This window comes from Globicephala melas, chromosome 11 (assembly GCF_963455315.2).
Source record: "Globicephala melas chromosome 11, mGloMel1.2, whole genome shotgun sequence".
Taxonomy (NCBI): Eukaryota; Metazoa; Chordata; class Mammalia; order Artiodactyla; family Delphinidae; genus Globicephala; species Globicephala melas.
The window spans coordinates 39,532,509-39,552,780 of record NC_083324.2 but is presented as its reverse complement, the minus strand read 5'-3'; the positions used below and the strand labels follow the sequence as shown (position 1 = coordinate 39,552,780).

The 20,272-nt window shown below is 61.1% G+C and overlaps 1 protein-coding gene across 13 annotated transcripts in view; it reads right to left on the bottom strand.

Annotated features, from left to right (window-relative positions):
• The window catches only part of PLXNB1 (plexin B1), a 26,735-nt gene extending 6,463 nt beyond the window's left edge, over positions 1-20,272 (bottom strand). For 5 of the 13 annotated variants that reach the window (XR_009566014.2, XM_060308752.2, XM_060308762.2 and 2 more), the window contains exons 1-29: positions 15,638-19,414; positions 13,464-14,576; positions 12,554-12,736; positions 12,151-12,279; positions 11,924-12,024; positions 11,496-11,628; positions 11,075-11,231; positions 10,661-10,769; positions 10,476-10,584; positions 9,380-10,060; positions 9,053-9,175; positions 8,739-8,861; positions 8,353-8,446; positions 8,095-8,267; positions 7,798-7,949; positions 5,919-6,024; positions 5,606-5,742; positions 5,119-5,295; positions 4,721-4,892; positions 4,290-4,532; positions 3,443-3,619; positions 3,217-3,365; positions 2,635-2,735; positions 2,321-2,538; positions 2,006-2,184; positions 1,787-1,853; positions 1,423-1,569; positions 386-554; positions 4-107 (exon numbers count right to left, since the gene is read on the bottom strand). Coding sequence is in view for 12 of the 13 variants with exons in the window: in XM_060308752.2 (XP_060164735.1) it covers positions 4-107; positions 386-554; positions 1,423-1,569; positions 1,787-1,853; positions 2,006-2,184; positions 2,321-2,538; positions 2,635-2,735; positions 3,217-3,365; positions 3,443-3,619; positions 4,290-4,532; positions 4,721-4,892; positions 5,119-5,295; positions 5,606-5,742; positions 5,919-6,024; positions 7,798-7,949; positions 8,095-8,267; positions 8,353-8,446; positions 8,739-8,861; positions 9,053-9,175; positions 9,380-10,060; positions 10,476-10,584; positions 10,661-10,769; positions 11,075-11,231; positions 11,496-11,628; positions 11,924-12,024; positions 12,151-12,279; positions 12,554-12,736; positions 13,464-14,570 (5,520 nt within the window). In the remaining variant the exon portion in view is untranslated. The other 8 variants (XM_060308763.1, XM_060308764.1, XM_060308757.1 and 5 more) reach the window with 7 other exon arrangements.

Below are 20,272 nucleotides of genomic sequence, written 5' to 3'. Positions count from 1 at the left end.
CACCTTATAATGCTGCAGGGTGTTCAGGCGCCTCCACAGACCCTGGACCTCAGAAGTCACGTCCTCATCAGAAAGAATGAGATGCCCGGCCACCCCAGACCGCCATTCTGCAAGGACAAGGTGGGCTTGGTCCAGGGCTTTCAGAATACCCTCCCTGCACTGGAACCTGTCCCCTCTTCTACAAGGACACTGGCCCCTCCATCGGGGCAACCTCACCCAACTTCTCTGAAGTCCAGAAACAGGGGCCCCTCACCAGGTGACAGGTCGTCCCTGTAGAGGTGTTCCAGAGCCCACCTCCCCTGGGTGATAAGCTGACCCCGTAGAGCTGGTTTAGGGCCAGCCTAGCCCTGAGGGTCCCCAGACCACCCTTCCCCTCTGCCCTCACCGACGTCCAAGGTGCGGGGGTCTGGCCGCTGGGCAAGAGGCACTCCTTTATAAAGCTGGTCCAACATCTTTTCCTTGGCCTGGGAGATGGTGTCACAGTCCAGGACCTTCACAGGCACGCCCTGGGCTTCTCCCGCTCCAGGCCCCACAGCCAGTAGTGCATTCAAGGTCTATGCACGATACATGGGAGCAGTCAGGGCTCATGCCACATGTGGGATGACCAAGATGCAAGGCCAAGGCCAGGGACAACCCATAAGGAAGCCACTGCCTCTGACCTCCAAGCACCAAACAATCACTCCTTGTCTCTTCACCCACCTGCCTCCCCAGGGACAGCAGCTCCCTCCACTCTGTGGCCCCAGCACCTGGCACAGAGCACTAATGTCTGCTGGGTGAATGGCAGAAAAAATGGGAGAGCACAAGTCCCTCTGAACTCTGCTCCTCAGGCTCCCGGCGCAGACAGGCTGAGGCACCTGAGGAAGCCCGCATAAGAAGTGGGGTCTCCACTAGCCAGAGGAGCAGGCCTGGCGGAGCCTGAATGGGATTTTCCCAAAGGACCTCCACGTGGGCCACGAAGAGGAAAGTTTCCCAGAGGGAAACAATGGGCAGGTCTGCCAGGGTGACTCCCAGCTTGGTGGGCACAACCATGCCCCTGGCAGGATGCTAAGACCATGATCAGGCAGACACTCAGGCCCTGACACAGCAAGGACCCGGACGGGCCCCGGGCAGGGTTGGCTGCTCCCTAGACTCTGGATGTGGCCACCCTGACCCCACCCCAAACCTGGGGAACCTCTGAGGTCCTATCTTCAAGATCTGGCCCTCAAGCCTCTATCCTGCAGCCAGCTGGAGGTTAGGCTGGCTCAAACCAGATGCAGACACCCACACAATCATACGTGGTCACCCTCCTCACCTTCATGGGAGACTGACTCACCAGCAGGTTCTCTCTCTCCCCCCCTCCCTCTCCCTCCCCCCTCTCCCCCTCCCTCCCCCCTCTCCCCCCTCCCCCCTCTCCCCCCCTCCCTCCCCCCCTCCCCCCCTCACCAGGGGACGGTACTCCACGTCCTCTCGGAGCAGGCGGTTGTCATTCAGGGTGTATTTGGCTTTGCCAGTCACGCTGTCTACCGGCCCCTTGTCCACTTGATGCTTAATTCCACGGAAAAGCATGTACAGAGGCTCCCCTACCGAGTCCTGGGAGAGTGGCGGGCAGTTAGGACACCCGGGGCAGGGGACAAGCATGGGATGGAGGTGCTGGGGGAGGGGACAGGACGCTGGCCGCAGAAGGCTTTTAAGGTGGCTGAGGACATACTGGGCAGGGGTGCCCAAGCTGTGCTGGGACAAGAAGCTGTGTGGTTCAGAGTCCTGACTCTCCCTGGAGGGGAGCCCCACCCACCTCTGCCTCACTCACCCTCACGAAAGTGTAGAGGCAGATAGACATCCAGTTGGTGAGCAGCTTCTCCACCACGGTCTCTGTCCTGGGATGACAGGAAAGAGCGGGCAGAGTCAGCAGGTGGGGACCCAGGGCTTTCTATTCTTCAGACCCCAGGCCCCAGAGGGCCTGACTCAGGTCTTGGCTCCAGCTGTCCACAGCCACCTGGCCCCCGTAGCGTCTTACGGGCATACAGACCTGCGCAGCATCAGCTTGGGGTTCTTGGCCACGTACTGGGCCACCAGGTCACTGAGCAGGGTGCGCAGGATGTCAGTGAAGTACTCAAGCTTCCCGTGCAGTGCCACGGTGAGCAGAGATGCCACGTAGGCGCGGTCCCGAGCTGAGAAGGTGCGCTGGCTCTCCAGGGTGTGGATGAACTGGCGCCAGGGAGAGGGGATGGGTGGGTGTGGAGGGCAGATTCAGAAACGGAGGGACTGAGAAGGGATGGGGCTGGAGGGTAGGGGGACCCCCTCCCCACCCCTGGAGGGCCCAGATAGGGGGTGGGGCCGGCACCTTGATGAGGAAGAGCTTGCTGTTAAGCAGGTTGGAGAGCTGCCCCAGCCCTTGTTCCACAGTGGGTCGCCTGCTCTCAGGCACGCCCAAGTCCCGGTGCAAGGGTGACTCCTGGTGCCCAGGGAAGAAGACCCTCTCGGCATACACCTTGTAGTCGAGGAAGGGGATGCCGCTGCCCAGAAGGTCACTGGTAAGATCAGTCATCTCGGTCATAAGGTCTGTTGAGCAGAAGAAGCCAGGTTTGGGCGCAGATCCCAAGGTGATGGGAGCAGGCTTGGGCAGAGCCCTGGAGCGTGGGGTCTTCGCAGCCTCACCTGTGAACTCCTTCTTGCAGCGGTCCCGCACGCTGCTCTCCAGATTCTCCAGCTGGATCTGCACTTTCTTATAGTCCCTCAGAGCCTGCTTGCTCTTCCTCCTGCTCAGCACCAAGGTCAGGGCAGGGAAGGCCAGAGGAGGCCCGAGCCCTTGCTGGGTCCCACCGGGCCCAGGCCAGCACAGTCTAACCCTGCCATGCCCAGCCAAGCCAGGGCCTAGTCAATAATTCAGCCTGTCCCATCCCAGGCAATTCACACCCACCCACGACTCACCTAGCCCAGCCTAGCCCAGGGATCAGCAAACTATAACACGGCCAAATCTGGCCCCTGGCCTGTTTTTGTAAATAAAGATTTGTTGGAACACAGCCATGCTCATGTGTTTATATGTTGTCCGTGGCTGCCACTGGGCTATAATAGCGGAGCTGAGTCACTGCCACCCAGACAGCCTGGCCCACAAAGCCCGAAATAGTTACTCTCCTGCCCTTTATAGGAAGTGTTTGCCTATCCCTGGTCTAGTCTACCCCTTCCCAATCCAGCCACACCTACTACCTGCCCAACCCAGCCACATCTGGCTGCACCCACCTGTACATGAGGACAATGATGATGACACCCAGAGCCAGAAGAGAGGTGCCCACTCCCAAGCCCACCTGGGCTGCCATGGGGAAAGCCACAGGGCTCTCGCCATCGTACTGCACGTGGCCCAAGGAGAAGCGTAGGTTCCCCATCTGCACCTGCACAGGGAGCCACATGTGAGCAAGAGGTCAGCGCACGCCCGATGCCTGCCCCGGCCCAGAGCCTGACCACTGACCGTGAACTCAGGCAAAGCATCAGGCACCTCCCGGAGGGTATGGTGCCGGGGTAGGGGCTGCTCCACGGGGGGCTCGCAGTACAGGTGGTGCCGGGTCAGCGTCTTCACCATGCAGGGGCCGTCCCCTATCATGGCCACCACCTCCTCCTTGGACATTGCAAGGTCCAGATTCTCCCCCTGGAACATGGGGTCACTGATTGATCATTCAGAACTCTTCCTTGAGGGGAGGAGCTGATGGCCACTCAGATCCTATCTCCCCAAATGTGAGACGGATGGTCCTGAGACCCACCCCCAGGAGCAGGGCTGATGGTGCCTCAGCACCTCTTGTCCTGCACATGGGGTGACAGCCCCATGGATGTTTCCCAAGCTGCCCCCTGATCCTTTTCTGCCCCTCCCGATCCTTCTTCCTTGAGTCTTAACTTCTCCGGAGCTAAAAATCTGGAGAATATAAAGCTGTCCCCAAATCCTACGCAGTGACCTTACAAAGCAGAGCCCCTGCTACTGCGTGTGTCAGTACACACGCCAAGTATGTGTCCACATGAGACAGCCTGCCAAATGGGCATCAGCCCAGGCGCCTATTGTGTACCTCGCCGCCACTGCGTGTGCCAAACTATTTACATATCGTTATTCAGACACCTGCCATAGGGTATGTCAGGACCCAGACCACAGGACCTAAGCCCCGGCCAGGTGTGTCTGGCTAGGCACCCTGCCGCCAGCCCCCTCAGCACTCGCCATGTCCATCCACTGGTCCTTACTTTGCAGTCATGCCCCCTGTGCCACACACAGCAGTACCATCCGGCAAAGTGAAGGGTCTTGGGGCCCTGCCAGATCCCACTAGGAGCAGTACCTCCACAGAGAGCACACTCCCAGGCTTGTGCCGGAATGGTGTGGTGGGGTCCTCGGGGTTGAGCGGCTGCAGAGTGGGGTCGGCCTCATAGGAGAAGGGTGTGGGGTTCAGTGTTGCAAAGTCAAAGACCAGGTTTTCAAGGATGAATTCCACACGGACCCAGGGGTCCTCAGGCAGGCCTGGGAGGGCCGGCGTGCGGCACGTGATGAGCTGGGAGGAGTTCACGTGGCAAGGCTCCTCAAACTAGGGCAGAGGGAGGGAGGACAGGGAGGGCCTGCTGAGGGTGCACAAGGGGGGCGTCCAGCAAAGATGGGGACATAGCCTCCACTGGTACCCGCCACCCACAGCTGTCTAGGGGTGGGGGAGGGATGAGGGGCAAGGTGGGCGACGGCTAGCCCAGTGCAGGCAGGGGATGCCCTTGGGGCTCCTACGTGCAGGCCGCCACAGGAGGCTCCGGGGGAGCACGCCGTCTCTGGGATCACGCGGTGCCTCCACCCAAGCCCCTGGCCTGGTCCTGGCGCTCTCGTGGCCACAGTCACTCGGATTCTTGGTGTCTGCACCACGTCCAAATTCTGGCCACGGACCCATATCTCACGTCCTCCACTGAAAACACAGCCCATGAGCCACTTATGGCTTATGTGAACAAGGCTTTAAAGCACAGCCCAGTCCCTGATGTTAGGTCAGCTCCAACCCAAAGCCCCACGGCCCCTCTCCCCACCAGCAGCATAGGAGTCGAAGCCCCCCACATAGAGCCCTACAAACCCCTATATACTGGAGCTGCAAAGACCTCCCAATCGCATGCCATGCAGCCATGCCCTCGGCCCAGCACCTGAGGAAGCTCTTGGCGGGGCCAGCAGAGGTGACATTGGGATCTGATGTGTACTCGAACTGGCTGTGATGAAGCCTCCGCTCAGCAGCCCCAAACCACACAGCCACGGGGAGTGTGGCAGGCGTGGGGTGTGGGCTGGTCTCACACCGCAGTTGCTCCGCCTGCTGCTCCAGCAGCCTGAGAAGGGAGGGAGAAGTGGCAGGCAGGCCCGACTGGGCCAGAGGGGCACAGGAAGGGGAAAGGGGTGATTCCAGGACACGGGACCCACTCGGGCCACAGCTCACTTCCCCCTTCAGTGCTGATTGCAGTCTCCACAAGTGACCCTGGAGGCTGCACTCCCAAGAAAGCCCCAGCTTCGAGAGGGGCTGGCCACTTTTTGATGGAGCAGACTTGGCCCTCTCCCCATTTCTGCTCTCCTTAGTATCCCACCCCTCCATCTTCTCCCCGGAGCTCAAGGATTTTTGCAGAATGAGGAAGCGTCCCTCACAGGTGACAAGGCTGGTCTCCAACTACCACTCGGATGTCCTCCAGCCGCCCGGTCAGAAGCTTGGAGCCATGCAGGGTGAGGTTGGTGCCCCCGGCTCTGGGGCCTCGGGCCGGGAAGATGGAATGCACCTTTGGGTCCTGTGGGAAGGGGACAGGGAGAAACAGACAGGCATCAGGCCAAGAACAGGGAGGCAGGGGGAGCAGACAAGGAGGCCCTGGGGTGGGGAGCCCCAGGGAGGCGAACCAATGGGCTGGGAGGAGCCACCTAAGGGGGTGGCCCATGGGTAGCTGGTGGGGACTCAACAGTCAGGCACCTGGTAGGCAAAGTCATGCTCTGAGACGCCGCGTCCTCTTCCTGGCACCTCCACCGTCACAGCGCCTGCCACCTCCTCCCCGCTGGCCCCAGTGATACACACAAGGCTGTGGGCACAGGGCAAGCTGGGGTGCTGGGCCACACTAAGGGCCCTTCAAACTGACCCGGCCGCTCCCTCCCTGCCCCACTACATCACGTGTTCTCCCTGGCTCCCAAGATTGACAGAGATCCTCTTGCTTTGGAAGGAATTCCTTAATGACTCACCAGGAGGCTTTGGCCTCTGAGAATTAATATCTGTGGTTCAATCATTCAAGTCCACTCCCAGAGGCCCCTGACAAGGAGAATTTCTCTCTCTGTGGGGCACCAGCCCTGGTAAGGCTGGTGGCAGGGGTGGGTTGCTGAGCTAATGAGTGGGCCTAACCGGCCACCATCACCGTGGGCACAGCACCAGTTACAAGGTGGTGGACACTTGATTTCCTCATGAAAAAACGTTCCCGAAAGCCTCTAGTCAGGTCTGGGGATGGACGTGAAGGGAAAGTGAGCAATCTAAGAAATGCTGGTTCTTAGCCAGGAAACAGAAGCTTGGGGCAAATTAATCTCCAGAATGTGAAGCCTGCAGTGGTTCGACTCTTTGTGACATTGTCACGGTCACTGCAAACACCCCGAGAAAACAGAACAAGCGAAGTGTGAACTACCCGGGAGAGGCTTCAGCTGGAATGTATTTTAATCACTTTATAAATCAGTTCAGAAAGTACTTTAGTCTCACGGTTCTAGAATCATTAACACTCACCTAAAGTTCTCAGTCATAATACATTCAGGGGGAAACAACATGCTCTAGCAGAGTCTTGTTGAAAATAAGACTGCAGGGTACTTGCCTGGTGGTGCAGTGGTTAAGAATCCGCCTGCCAATGCCGGGGACATGGGTTCAAGCCCTCGTCCGGGAAGATCCCACATGCCACAGAGCAACTAAGCCTGTACTGAGCCTGCACTCTAGAGCCCGCATGCCACAACTACTGAAGCCCACGCGCCTAGAGCCCAAGCTCCGCAACAAGAGAAGCCACCGCAATGAGAAGCCCGCGCACCGCAACAAAGAGTAGCCCCCGCTCGCCGCAACTAGAGAAAGCCTGCACGTAGCAACAAAGACCCAACACAGCCAAAAATAAATAAATAAATACATTTTTTAAAAGAAAGAAAATAAGACTGTGGGACCCCAACACGGGCCTACAGATCCAGACCTCTGCAGGAAGTGGAGGGAGGTGGTCTAAGGACCTGCTCTGGGGGGTTTTGAACCAACTCTCCAGGTAACCCTGACATTCGGCAGGTTGGAGACCTGCTGCTTGTGGATGTCTCCTTCGCTGTGTTCTGCGTGTGCACATTTGGGACCCTGCAACTGCCAGCCTTGTAAGCCACAAGCCCTGGGAAAGTGGGAGGGGTCCCAGGGACTGGACAGAGGGGCCTGACACTCAGCAGGTGTGTCATAAGTCTATCCCCGTGAGGAGCCTGCCCAGGGCAGTGCTTGGGGAAGAAGCGTCAGCAGGTGGGAAGGTCAGCCGCAGAGCACAGCTGTCTGGGATCCAAGGAGCCTGCTACCACAACTATGCCCATGGTCACTTGGAAAGCCGGGTGAGCACACCTAGGCAGTGCCAGGAAGCAGAGCCGCCTGTCAGCTCTGAGCAGTGACTAGACCCAGGCCAGAAACCTGCAGGTCTGTGCACAAAGCCAAGGCCTTGATAGTAACCCCAGCCCTGAGACACTGTGATCAGAACCAAGGAAAGGGGGAGGGGGAGGGCAGACGAGTAGTGGGTGGATGGCCCTAAGCAGGAAAGCCAGCTGTGAAGCCCGCGGGGTGCCCCCTGCTCCTGTCAGTCCAGCCCACTCACCTGCTGGACACCTCGTACTCCTGAGCGTCCACAGCACAGGGCACTCCAGCCACCCTGACCGTGTCCTGCACGTCCTGCACGTGTTGGCCCAGGTTGGAGCCCCTGATGGTGACACGGGTGCCTCCGTCTACAGGCCCAGTCAGTGGCTCCACCTGTTCCAGGACAAGGATGGCTCACCTCCACGCACCTGTTGACCTTTGGCAGCCTGGAGAGACAGCCCCAGCCTCCCACCTTTTGGGACACTGAACCCATAGCACCCCGAACCCCTTGAAGGGATGCTCCAGCATTTCAACACACCGAGTGGATGAGGGGTGCTGGGCACTGGGTGACCACAGCCTCAGCCTCGCCACAGGCCTCCTGGGCCACGCAGCGTGGATGCTTCCCCTTGCACCACACACAGCCGTACTGGGGCATGGCAGTTTGGCAGCGGCTGCAGTCCTCGTGTCCCACGGAACAATCATACAGCACCACTGGGGGCGGAGAGACGAATGTGAGAGGCAGGCCAGGAAGAGCCCTGTTGCCACCAGCCAGTCCCAGCAGCCCCGGGTCACTCACCGTGCAGCCCATCCACACTGTCCACACGCAGATGGCCAGCCCGACGCAGAAACAGCCCCACGCGGAGCTCTGGCTGTAGAGCCTCATAGCTGAGCTGGAGAAATGGGAGTGGGGTCAGAGCCCAGGGTTAGGGGAGGCGTCAGGCCTGGGGAGACGGTGGTCAGAGAAAGGACCAAAATGACTCATGGGAACACAAAGCCAGATGCCAGAGCTGGGATACAGGACCCCATGGGGCACAAGGTCAGAGGTCAGAGCTGGGGTACTAGGACTCCCTCGGGGTCACTCAGTCAGAGAATGGGCTGGGATGAGTGCGGTGCAGCCAGCTAAGCTTGGTAGCCAGCCTGTGGCTAGTGCGCCCTTGCCCACCCAGGACTCGGGATCTGTACCTGGTGCTGCTGGCAGGTGACATGGCACCGGGTATCTGGAGGCAGCTCGCATTCGACCCGGGCCTCAACCACCACCTCGTGGCCCTCCAGCTCCATCACACACTCATGGTCGCCTGGGCTGTCCTGGGGACAGAGGACACAGCTACGGGGGCAGCTTCAGAAGCCAGGCCTGGTGAGCCCCACAGGGCCCCAGCACAGTCCCCGGGTTGGGACTGAGACCTGAGGCCGTGCCCTCCCCTGCTCCCCGGGACTCGCGCATAGTTGGCCAACAGCCAAGGAGGCCACAGCAACAGCTGCAAAGAGGACACACTCACCTGGAAGAGGCGCAGGTTCCTGCCCAGCAGTCGCACTTCTCGCTGCACGTGGACCGGCATCAGGCTGGAGCCCTGCACACTCTCCACACAAGGGCAGGAGCCTGCCCCCAAGGTCATCTCCTCCTGCAGGCACCAAGCGCCAGGCAGTCTATGGAGCCCACCTGCCGCCTCATCCCTTTCCCAGGCACAACCCCGGGGCCAGGCCAGCGTGAGGCAGCGGACGCCCCCCTCCCCTCCATCCTTCCCCTGCAGAATCGCAAGGTGGCCAAGAGGCTGCATCTGTCCCGATCCCCTCCCCTGAGGCCTCCTTCCTGGGCCGGGTCTCACCAGCTCCCAGAGCCCAGGGGTGTCGTACTGGTAGTCAAGGCTGGACAGGAGGATGAGGGGGGCGGGAGGGCCCTCGTGCTCAGCAGAGTCTCCATCACCTGAGAGGAGGGTGGAAGTGGAGAAGGCGGGCGTGTCACCCCCTGTCCACTCATCCGCCTCGGGCAGCTCGCCGCCTTCTCTCATGAGCCAGTCCAGAGCAGGCTTCGTGGAGCCAGCGGCCCCTGGGAAAGTGGTGGCGGGAGCCGTGCTGGGGGGCTGGTCCAGGGGTACCGCAGAAGGGAGAGCCTCGGGGCCAGGCTCTGCAAGGGCGGGGGGCAGTGCTGCTGCATCTGAGGGCGATGGGTGGGAGGCCAAGAGGTCCTCGGCGGTGGCCATGGGTCCGAAGGCTGTAGGGGCAGGGACAGCGGTTCCAGGCCTCTGGCGGGGGCTGGGAGGAGGAGGGGCCTCGTGGAGAGGTGAGCCCGTGGAAGCCGAGGCAGGTGTGGGGCCGGGACCTGCCCACGGCCCCCGGGGGCTGAGCAGGGAAGGCCTGGCCCCGGGGGGGACATCCAAGGCTGTGGCTGTGGAAGGAGTGTCCACAGGAAGGGCGTCAGGAGTCAGGGCGACCGTGGCCCTGGGGGCTGTGGGTGGGAAGGAGGTGGGTGCGTCTCTTGCAGGAGGGGCTGGGGAGAGGGGCGGGCTCTGAAGGGGGAGGCAGAGAAAGACAGGAAGGGCCACTCAGCAGGCAGGTGCGGGAGCGGGCAGCAGGCAGGCAAAGGGTGTGTTAAGAGAAAAGGAGACCAAGGAAAAGAGAAACAAAAACAGCCCATTAATTCTCCAGAGGGGAAGGGGAGGGCGCGCTCTAGGGGCGTCTATGGCATCTGTGCCAAGGTGGGGCACGAGGCCAGACCTCCCCTCCTCTCAGCTACAAACGTCCTCTCCCGAAACAGGTAGGACGTTGACAGCCGTCCTCCAGTGAGTCCGTCACACACAGCAGCTCAGGTGCTCACGACAGAGCACCCGCGGCAGGCAGACACACAGACCCCAGGCCATGAGAGAAACCCTCACAATGGGGAGCCCGAACCCCCCCTGGGGCCCGGTCAGGAGTTGGGCTCACCTGTCGGCTGACCACCATGGGCCCAGCATCACATAAGGCCTTGTGCGTGCACAGGTGCTGCCAGACGCACCAGTTACACCCCCAGAGGCTTCTCACGCAGGCCTGGCACCTGCACAGAGCACAGCCATGGGGTGCGGATCGCCACAGGGCAGCCCAGGGGCTGGGGGTCGGGGTGAGGAACTCACTGTGCAGACGGGCGGAGCAAGGTGACGGCCATGCAGTCATAGAAGGAGAGGGAAGCCTCGGCAATCACGACGGTGCCAAACCTGAGCTCCAGGCTCACGGAGACGTGGTCTGCAGAGGGAGGAGCGAGCTGGGCTGAGGAGCAGGAAGGGGCACTCAGACCCCGAGCTGACGTCCCAGACCACACAGGGTGGGTTTAGCACTCTGACCAGGAAGGGGTGCCCAGGGTCGGGAACACAGTCCACAGGGTAGAAAACAGGGACTTTAGGGATTGGGGACCAGAGGGGACCTCAGAGAAAGGCATCGCTGCAGGACCCTTTGCCTGGATTCACACCTCATCCTGATCACACCCCTTGGAGCAAGATGGGAGGAGAGCGGGGCTCCCAGGCCCCGGGCTGGCTCCTTCTCTCACCCACCAGCTTCTCTCGGCAGCTCTGGAGCCTCACTAGGGTCTGGGGAGGGGCACATCACACCAGAACTGGTCAGCAGGGCAGGACTCTGGTATTCCCCAAAGTGGCAGGAATAAGACTCCCCTGGCCACAGGGGTGGCAGATCGGGTACCGACAAGAAAACCTGCGAAGAGAGGCCAGGACATGCTGTTGGAGCCACTGGGCAACAGATCAGGGCTCCGTTTACAGGCTTCCAATGTGGGCAGGCACCAGCGGCCACCAGCCCGCAGTGACCACAAATACCCTCCAGCCTGGGTTAGTAACAGATGGAGAAAGCGGAGCCCCAAGAGAAGCGACTTGGGCAAGGCCATATGGTACTTAAAATTCAAGGTTGTAACCCATCACCAGAGCTCCCCCCGGCCAGGGCTCCGCCTGCTCTGGTCTTCACCTCCCTCCTCTCCTCACGGCTGATGTTAGCAGGACTCAAGGTTGCCACTTGCAGACAGCCCACCTCAGGCTGGAAGCTCCACAGCCACCGCTCTAAGCCCTGGCCCCGAGAGCACTCAGAATGGCGACTGCACCTGGGCAAGAATGACCAGTGTCCACCTGTGACCCTCACGGGGCCACTGGCAGTTCATGGGGCAGGGACACCTACAATCCTACGGACCTGGGCAGGATCCTCAAGTGGGCCACGACAGGCCTGGCAAGTCAGGGTGGAGGATAGGGGTGAGAGTAGGGCGTTGGGGCATCCAGGGGTCAAGGGTTGAGAGTCAAGGGCCAAGGACCAGGAACCCTGGACAGGGCAGGAGAATTGAGGGCATGAGGCTGGGGTTGGGGTGGGGCTGGGGAAGGGGCCAGGGTCGGGGGAGCGCTGACCTGCCGAGGAGCACACACCACCCACAGTACGGGTCCCTGTGAGCCAGGCAAGATGCACAGTCCAGGTGCTGAGCACAGGAGGCCACAGGAACCTTGAGAAGCTACAGCAGCAAAGAGGACTTGAGGTCAACAATCCAAGCACCAGTGGCTCTCCACATATGGGCCCCCAGCTCCCCCGAGGCCCCTCCCAGCAGTCATGCCCTCCCTGGCTGGCGCGTGGCACTCACCGTGCTCTGGGTCATGACGTACAGGTGCTCGAAGGCCCCATCAAAGATGAGGTCTCTGCTCACCGCAGACCCCTGCTGGATGATCCGTGTGGAGTACGGGTGGCCATCACTCCCTGGGCCCAAGTAGACCTGAGATCAGAGACCACAAGATCTGAGGCCCAAGGCCCTCCCCTCTCGCCCCAATAAAATAATTTACAGAATTTCCTCCTAGAGAGTACAGGTCACACCACCCGTCCCCAGAAAGAGGAACACAGGTCATCTCTCCCAGCCAGGGCCAGGGACACATCACATATCTCACATCGCAGCCCCAGGGGTCTCAGGCGTAGCTCTGCCCAGCCTGGGTCCCCAGAAGCCTGTCGCCTCCAGATCCTGGGGCAGGGCCCAGTACCTCCTGTGGACTCACCTTATGCAGCTGCCCTTGACTGTCACCCAGGAAAGCAATGGTGTGTCCATCTTCCACAGTGATCGCCACGGCTGTTAGCTGAACCCCTGGCCACTCCAGAACTGGCGTGGCTTCCAGGGGGACACGGCTGGCCATGGGGCTGGGCGTGTGGTCTGAGCCACAAGGGTAAGCATCCAGGGTGTCCTGCAGGCAGCAAGAAGCACAAATGAGGCCCTCCCTGGATAACGTCCACTGGCCCCTCCTCCCTGGACAACCCCACCCCTTCTCACCATCTCTGCCAGCTCTTGGCTCTCCCACAGCTGCATTCTTAGCCTTGCCTCAGTGGCTTACCTCCACAGTCTGCAGCGGCTCCGTCCCCCTCTTTTGATCCCCACATGCCTGGGGCCCCACTTTCTCCCATCCCTGGCCTGGGAGCTGCTTCCTCCAGTTCATGTACTCAGCCTTCTCCTGGACCACTTTTCCAAAGCCTCTCCAGCTTGCATCCTCCTCTCCAGGTCTACTAACCTGGGTCTCCTCCCACCTCTCACTGACTCAGTCCCCCTATATGTGGCTTCTACCCTTTTCATCCATCCTGAGACTAGAGCCAAACAAGTCTCAACCTCACCTGCCTCTCTCGCTCAAGAACCTAAAACAATAGATTCCATCCCCTCTACATTCTGGGTCTCTGCCCCATTCCCAAGAACCTCAAATGCCCTTTCAGTCCACCTACACAAATGCCATCCCTTCAGCGCCTGGTCCAAACCCACCCCTGCACAGCTGGTTCTCTGTCTCCCTGAATGCCACTCTTACCATAAGGTACCCATCCATCACCCAGACACAAAGGAATCACTTAACATCCATTGACCTGATCAGTAAATGCCTGGCCAGTGGCCTCAGAGACAGGGAAGGGCTGGGCGGTGCCAGGACTCACCACGGGCAGCTGAGCACAGTCGGAATTGACATCATACTCAATGTAGGCCACCTCGGCCCCATCCTCAGCGCGGCCCTCCCGAGTGTAGCAGGCATCACGTGTGCGATTAGCAAGGCGATCCACCTCATCCAGAGGGAAGGCACAGAGGGCAGAGGCTCCAGATGCCCCGGCAGCTGCCAACGGGGGCCGGCCCACAGTGGGGGGAGCGGCCGAGGAGAAGGCTGCAAAGAGCACCTCCCCCTGGGCCACCTCCGCGGACATGGCGACAGCCGCAGCCTGGATCAGCCCGTAGCGGCTCCCCTGACAGGCCAGAGGCAACTCCACGTAGGAGTAGTAGTGCTGGTCCCGGAGGCACACACGGGACACATAGGCACGGAAAGCTCGAGACTGAGCCTGCAGGTCCCGCCGGAGAAACAGGAAGTAGGCACTGGCCCCGCGTGCAAAGGCGCTCACAAAGTGGTGGCTGTACTCGGAGAGGCGGCCCACAGCTAGCTTGGCCGTCTCCTCGTAAGAGAAGGCAGCCTGGGGGTCCAGCGGCCTTAAGGCGCGGGTAGTGATGGGAGGGATGCCTCCCCCCACACCCCTGCTGGTGTAGCCCCGCCCCACAAAGAGGAGGGGCTCCCCAGCCAAGCCCTGGGCCACCAGTCCCACCGTGGTGACGGCAGGGTCATTGGCAGCCACATACTGGGTGTCCCCAGGTCGCTCTGGCCGCAGCAACAGCTGCCCGAGCTGCCCCAGGCGCCGCTGTTCACAGACCCCCTGGTGCACACTGCCACACACCACCAGGGCCCCAGGGCTCACCAGGAGCAGCTGGTTTGGGTTGTTGGTGGGCTGGGCCTGAGGGCACTCATCAGGTGTCACAGGTGGCAGACAGTCCCTGCTGTCTAGCACAGGGCCAGTGGACACAGTGGCCTCCAGCTGCAGTTCAGGGCTCAGCTGGAACAGGAAGTTGGTGGCTCCTAGGTAGAGGGTGCCTGAGGTGGGATCCCGCGCCAGGTGCTGCAGATGCGTACCATTGGGAGTGAAAGCAGTCGGTGGAGGGGGCTGGAGGGTGAGGACCCACCCGGCCCAGAGTGCCTGGAGAAGAGCTGGGCCGAGGGCAGGCATGGTCACCTGGTAGGGAGAGAGGTTGAGCGGGGCTCATGTGGCTGCCTGAGCACCATGGGACCACTGGTGAGGAGTAGGACTGTGATGCTGCCAAGACGCCCCTCCTAACTCAGGGAGGGGGGAGCAGGGAGGACCAGGCTTAGATGGCACTGTGGTTAGGATGACCCCAGGACCACACACTAGCAAGGGGTCAGGAGACATTTTCCTGGAAACTTCAACGCTGCCCATTCTCTGTAAGCACTACTCTCTCAGGAGACCTGCACCCCACACCCATCACCCTGCCCTGCCCTATGTCATAACAGGGTCCAAGGGTAAGAGGCTAAAGGGGCAGAGACATGGGAAACATCCCATTCCCAGGGACTAGGGCCTGGAAGGGGCAGGAGGGCAAGGGATGGGAAGAAGGGACCCAGAACCCCAAAGAGAGAAAGGCACCCTCTGCATGGATGTCAGTTTCCTGGACAGAAAAAGGGAGGGCAAGGTCTCATGGGCCACCTGCATGTTAGAGTAGGGTAAGAATTGGATGAAGGGCCTTTCAGGCTAGGAATCCAGAAGGGTAATAACCACAGAACCAAAGGGCCAGAGAGATGAGGGGGGTTAAGGCTGCCAGGGAGGGCTTCCCTGGTGGCTCAGTGGTTAAGAATCCGCCTGCCAATGCAGGGGACGCGGGTTCGAGCCCTGGTCCGGGAAGACCCCACAGGCCGCAGAGCAACTAAGCCCGTGCACCATAACTACTGAGCCTGCGCTCTAGAGCCCGCAAGCCACAACTACTGAGCCCACATGCCACAACTACTGAAGCCCGCGTGCCTAGAGCCCATGCTCCGCAACAAGAGAAGCAACTGCAGTGAGAAGGCTGCACACCGCAACGAAGAGTAGCCCCTGCTCTCCGCAACTAGAGAACGCCCGCGCACAGCAATGAAGACCAAACACAGCCAAAATAAATAATTTTTTTTAAAAAAAGGCTGCCAGGGATAGGGCCTAAAAGGCTAGCTAGACCCCACCTTGGAGAGCCCTCAGCAGAGGTGGGAGTCACACTGCTCCCAGACACCTAGGTGTGCGGTCAGGCTCACCTGGCAAGGCCAGCTGGATCAGGAGACAACAGCATGCCCCGTGTGAGAGTCACCTAGCCAGGGAGAAAGCAGAGCATGAAGCTGGGGGTTGGGCTGCAGGCATTTGGGCTCCCCACCATGGAGGCAGCACAAAGGTACCTCTCCCGGCTGCCCAGTCTGCTGGTGGAGCTGGGCCCAGCCTGGCCCTCGGCCACCAAACACATTCCACAGGGACGCCTCCTCAGAGCCCACAGAGAGGGGGAGGGCAGCAGAACCAAGCACCCTCAGGGCCTGGGAAAGGGCAGCTAGGAAGGAGCTGCGCGGCTGGCAGGGCCCAGTCAGGCCCCCACTTTAGTCCTGTGCCCCCTGCAGCCCGTTCTCGGCACTCTCCCATCCTCATCCTCTGCCCAAACTCTCCCCTATCAGGGTACCCTGGTACATACCCTCCACACAGGCCCGGGGCTAGCCTAGGCCCAAACCACCACCAGCACATAAGCAGACACATGCTCGCACACACCAAGAAGCATACATACCACCCACCCTGGATGCACACACCCACACACAAACACATGAGCACGAGCACACACACAGATGCATGCACATACTGCCTGTGCATAGCGCACGGAGACACATACCCAGAAATACAGGCAAACGTCCCACACAGACACGCTACCCACCTGCACTTAGACACCTGCACAAAGACACGTCCACAGAGACAAACTTTTTACACAAAGAAACATGCACTCCACACAGGCACATCACATGCACCCACCCACCCAAGACATACACACCACCACCCACTTTCAGACCCCACACACACAGACTCACGCACACTTCCCTGGTTTGAGCCCTAAGTCCTAGAGGGCTGCAGAAGCCAGGCCATCTCTTGCTATCTCCTCTCCTGCAGGGCAGAGCAGAGCAGGGCTGGAGGGTGGGGGGCAGGGGGGATTGTCCTAAAGGAAGTCACCATACTAGATGTGCCCCACATCCCCAGGACCTTCGCAGACCTTGAGTGCCTGCTCTCCTCACAGACCCATCCTTGCAGGCTCCACCTGAAGCCAGGTGAGACCAGCCACCTTTCCCAGACCTGGATGGTCTCCAGCCAGGAGCACCAAGATTGGTAAAGCACAGAGGACAGGGCATGCATCCCAAGCTGAGACACTTCCCCTACTTGCCTGTGCCCAGGCGGCATGGCCCAGCCCCTCCCACCATCCAGCTGCCAGTCTGCCTGTTCACTCTGTTCCCAGAGCTTCCCAGGGTCCAGGTTGGCTCCTTCCAGCCAAGGCTCCCGGCAGGGTGCTCCTGAGGCTGGCCCAGAGTGAGCAGGGCTGGGCGTAAGGCTTGGAGGAGGGTCCAGCAGCCCGGTGGAAGCAGAGTACTGTGGCCACGGCCTGGCTGGGCAGTGCTCCCAAAATAGCTTGGGGGTTTCCATTTTTAGTGTGCAGAGAACAGGGCAGCTCTATGGGAGCAGGAACAAGGCAGCCTCTGTTTGCCACTGAGGGGGTAGGAGGAGGGGGCCGGCAGGGAGAGTCGTGAACCCGGCGAGAAGCCCAGGACTGTGGCAAGGCCAGGCTTCCCAGGAACCCCCCACCTTGTTTCCAAGGGATGGGGGGAGAAAGTTTCTTCCTCTGGGAAGACAGGGTCTGCCTGAGGATGGGCAGAGGCCATCTCCCATGCTCAGCCACTGCTCAGTCCCTCCTACCACCTCCCGCCTAGGGATGTGCCTTGGGCAGAGGGTCTGACCCAGCATTCGCTTACAAACATTTGCTCAGCGCCTACTTCAAGCCAAAGTTCTCCAGCCCTCAAAGGGCAGCAACCAGGACAATCCCTAAATGTAAAATCCCAGCTGGGTCGAGTGGCCCACAGGAAGCGGATGGGCAGGATCAGAACAGCTCCTGGCAAGGCCACATAGGATACTGGAGACCGACTCATGCTGGGAAAAGTGTCAGGCTTCTTCAGTCACTGCCACAGGGCCGAGCAACCCTCGCCCTTCCCCACATACCATGGGCAGGAGGAGGACAAAAAGAAGAAGGGCACATATTTCACTTAACCTCTGCCACCGGCCACAGAGCAGCTCCCAGCCCCTCCAGCTTACCCCCTCCCACCTCAGGGGAACTTCAAGCGATGTATCGGAGTACATCCCTCCTTCCAGAGTCTTTGGGGCACCCCAGGGGCTGGAGTATAAAGGTCAAGCCCTCCAGTCCACATGCTCTCCTGTGAGATCCATGCCAGTGCTCCCCCGCACATGCTCTTCGTTCCTGCCAGCCTGAACTGCAGGCTGTTTCACACTCCTCCGTGCCCACCCCCTCTCTATCCCATTAACTCTGGTGCCCAACCATCACCTCCCAGGGAAGCCTTCCCTGTCCCCCCATGCTCCTGAGGGGCCCACTACACATGGCCAGTGGACATCCCCAGCCACCACCCTCGTGTATATTGCAGCTCTGCCTTGGGCTCTCTAAGCTTCAGGTTTCCTATCTGGAGAATGGGAGGCGGGACTGCTCTGACCATTAAACGTGATATGGTGTGTGCCTGGCATTAGAGGCACCAACCAAGGCCACTCTTCTCCTTGTTCCACACTCCCACTCTTGAAACTCCTTAAAGGCAGGGAATGTGACTTTTGATTCAGAGGCTCCAGTAACCAGGACAAACGTTAGCACAGAGCAGGTGCTCCTTACATGTTGAAAGAACCCTCATTTCACAGCCAAGAAAACCCAGTCAACAGGGGAGATATGGAACCCACAATCCTCTCCAAGCCACCTGGCTTCTTGAAGGATGACACAGGGTCAGCCCCACTTTTATTAATGACGAGGCCAGAGCAGGCTGAAAAGGCTGGTTTGGAGCTGGGCCTCAGGTCCCCAACTTACACAGCTAGGATCTCTTGCCCATTCCCCAGATCTCAAACCCCAGCCAGAGTCACAGCCAAAGCCTAGCTCTTCTGGGCCCACCTTTCTCTGGACCGCTTCAGCAGGGCCCAAGGCTGCCTAACTTCTGTCTGCAAAGAGCAAGCACCTCTCCCCGCCCTCCTGGGGCTGTCCTCACCAATCAAGAGGGCTTATAAACTCTGCCCTTCAAACTGGGAGAGGGTTCATATCCCAGCCCTCATTTACCGAGTCGCGGGGATTAGAGTGGGAAACCGGCCTTTCCTTTCTGCCCTCGCTCTGCTCCCAGGGTCCACCCAAGAGAAGTTACTAATTGACAGCGCAAGAGTGCACAGTGCTTACCCTGTTGTTTGTGTCGAGGTGGGGTGGGGGTGGGGGTGAGGGTCCACCATTTACCGGTGAGGACTCAAGGAGTGCTCATCAGTCACCCACCGTCAGTATATATACGGCGGATGGGGGGCTGGGGCTTCCCCTCTGGGGGTGCGTGGCAGGGGGATCACAGGCTGCCTTTTGTCAGTTGCGCCGAGCGCAGCCTGGAAGGGCTGTTACTACGTAGGGGAAGCCTCGACCTCCCCGTCGACTTTTCCCCGACCCTCCTCCCTCCTCCCCGACCAGAGCAAGGACCCCACCAGTGGTCCTGGGAGGGCGGGGAAGAGGCCGGCCGGTCCCGGGCTGAGGCGGCTGCGGCGGCGGCGGCGTTGGCGAGGAGGGGGCGCGGAGGAGCAGCTCCACCTCCTCTGTCTCCCAATCGCGTTACAGGCGGAGCCGCCAGAGTTTCCCTTCGCGCGGAGAAGTATGGTCCCAACTCTCAGGACCGAAGCCGACCACCATTCACACGGGCTGCCCAGGCCCGGCGGCATCGAAGCTCCAGGCCCTTCCATCCCGGGGATGCGCCGCCTCGCCCCGGTCCCACCGCCCCGGCCCCGGGCCCCGCACTCACCACCCGGCCGGGCCCCGCAGGACTAGCACGCCGAGGCGGGCGCCGGCCGTTCCGGGCTCGAGATCTGCGCGCGCGGCGGCGGCGGCCTTCTCCCCCCCCCCGCCCCCCGCCGGAGGTGGGTCTGGCGGAGCCGCAGCTGTTACCCGGAGACCGAGGGGCGGAAAACTGCGGCCGCTGCCTGCCCCTCCCGCCGCGGCGCTGCCACCGCTGGGAACAAAGGAGACAAAGCCGCGTCGGCCGGGCCCGGCTCCGCTCCTTCCCCCCCCTCGCCCGCCGGGCCGCCTTCCCCCCGCCCGCCGCCCAGGCCAGGCCGGAAGCAGCCGGGAGAGCCAGGCGCGCGGCCCCAAGCCGCCCGGGACCCCGCATTCCAGCCCGCCCGGCTCTGCACTTGCCGAGGGCGGGGGACTACACCCCTCCTTCGCGGGGGCCGGGGGGGGCGGCGGGGGCGGGCTGCACCACGGCGGTAGCCAGGGCAACGCGGACGGCGGCGGGAGGAGGGTGAGGAGCGGGAGCCCCAAGGACCAGCTGCCCCACCCCGCCCAGTCCCGCCGGGCCTCACCTGCGTGCCGCGCTGGAACCGGAATTGGGAGGCCTTGGGGATGGGAGGTGCCGGACTGGGGGTCGCGCTCTGCACCGCGCCCCGGCCTCTGCCTACCTGCCTGCCAGCGCCGGGTGGGACCCACGCCCCTCACCTGCCCCGCCTGTTCGCTAACCACCACCCCCGCTGTGCGGCGCCGCGAGCTCCCTCTTACCTGTCCAATACCTGGTTCCTGTGGTCGTCCTCCTCCAACTTGAACTCCTAGGCGCCTTGTTTCTCCCCACCGCACCAGGTCTGCC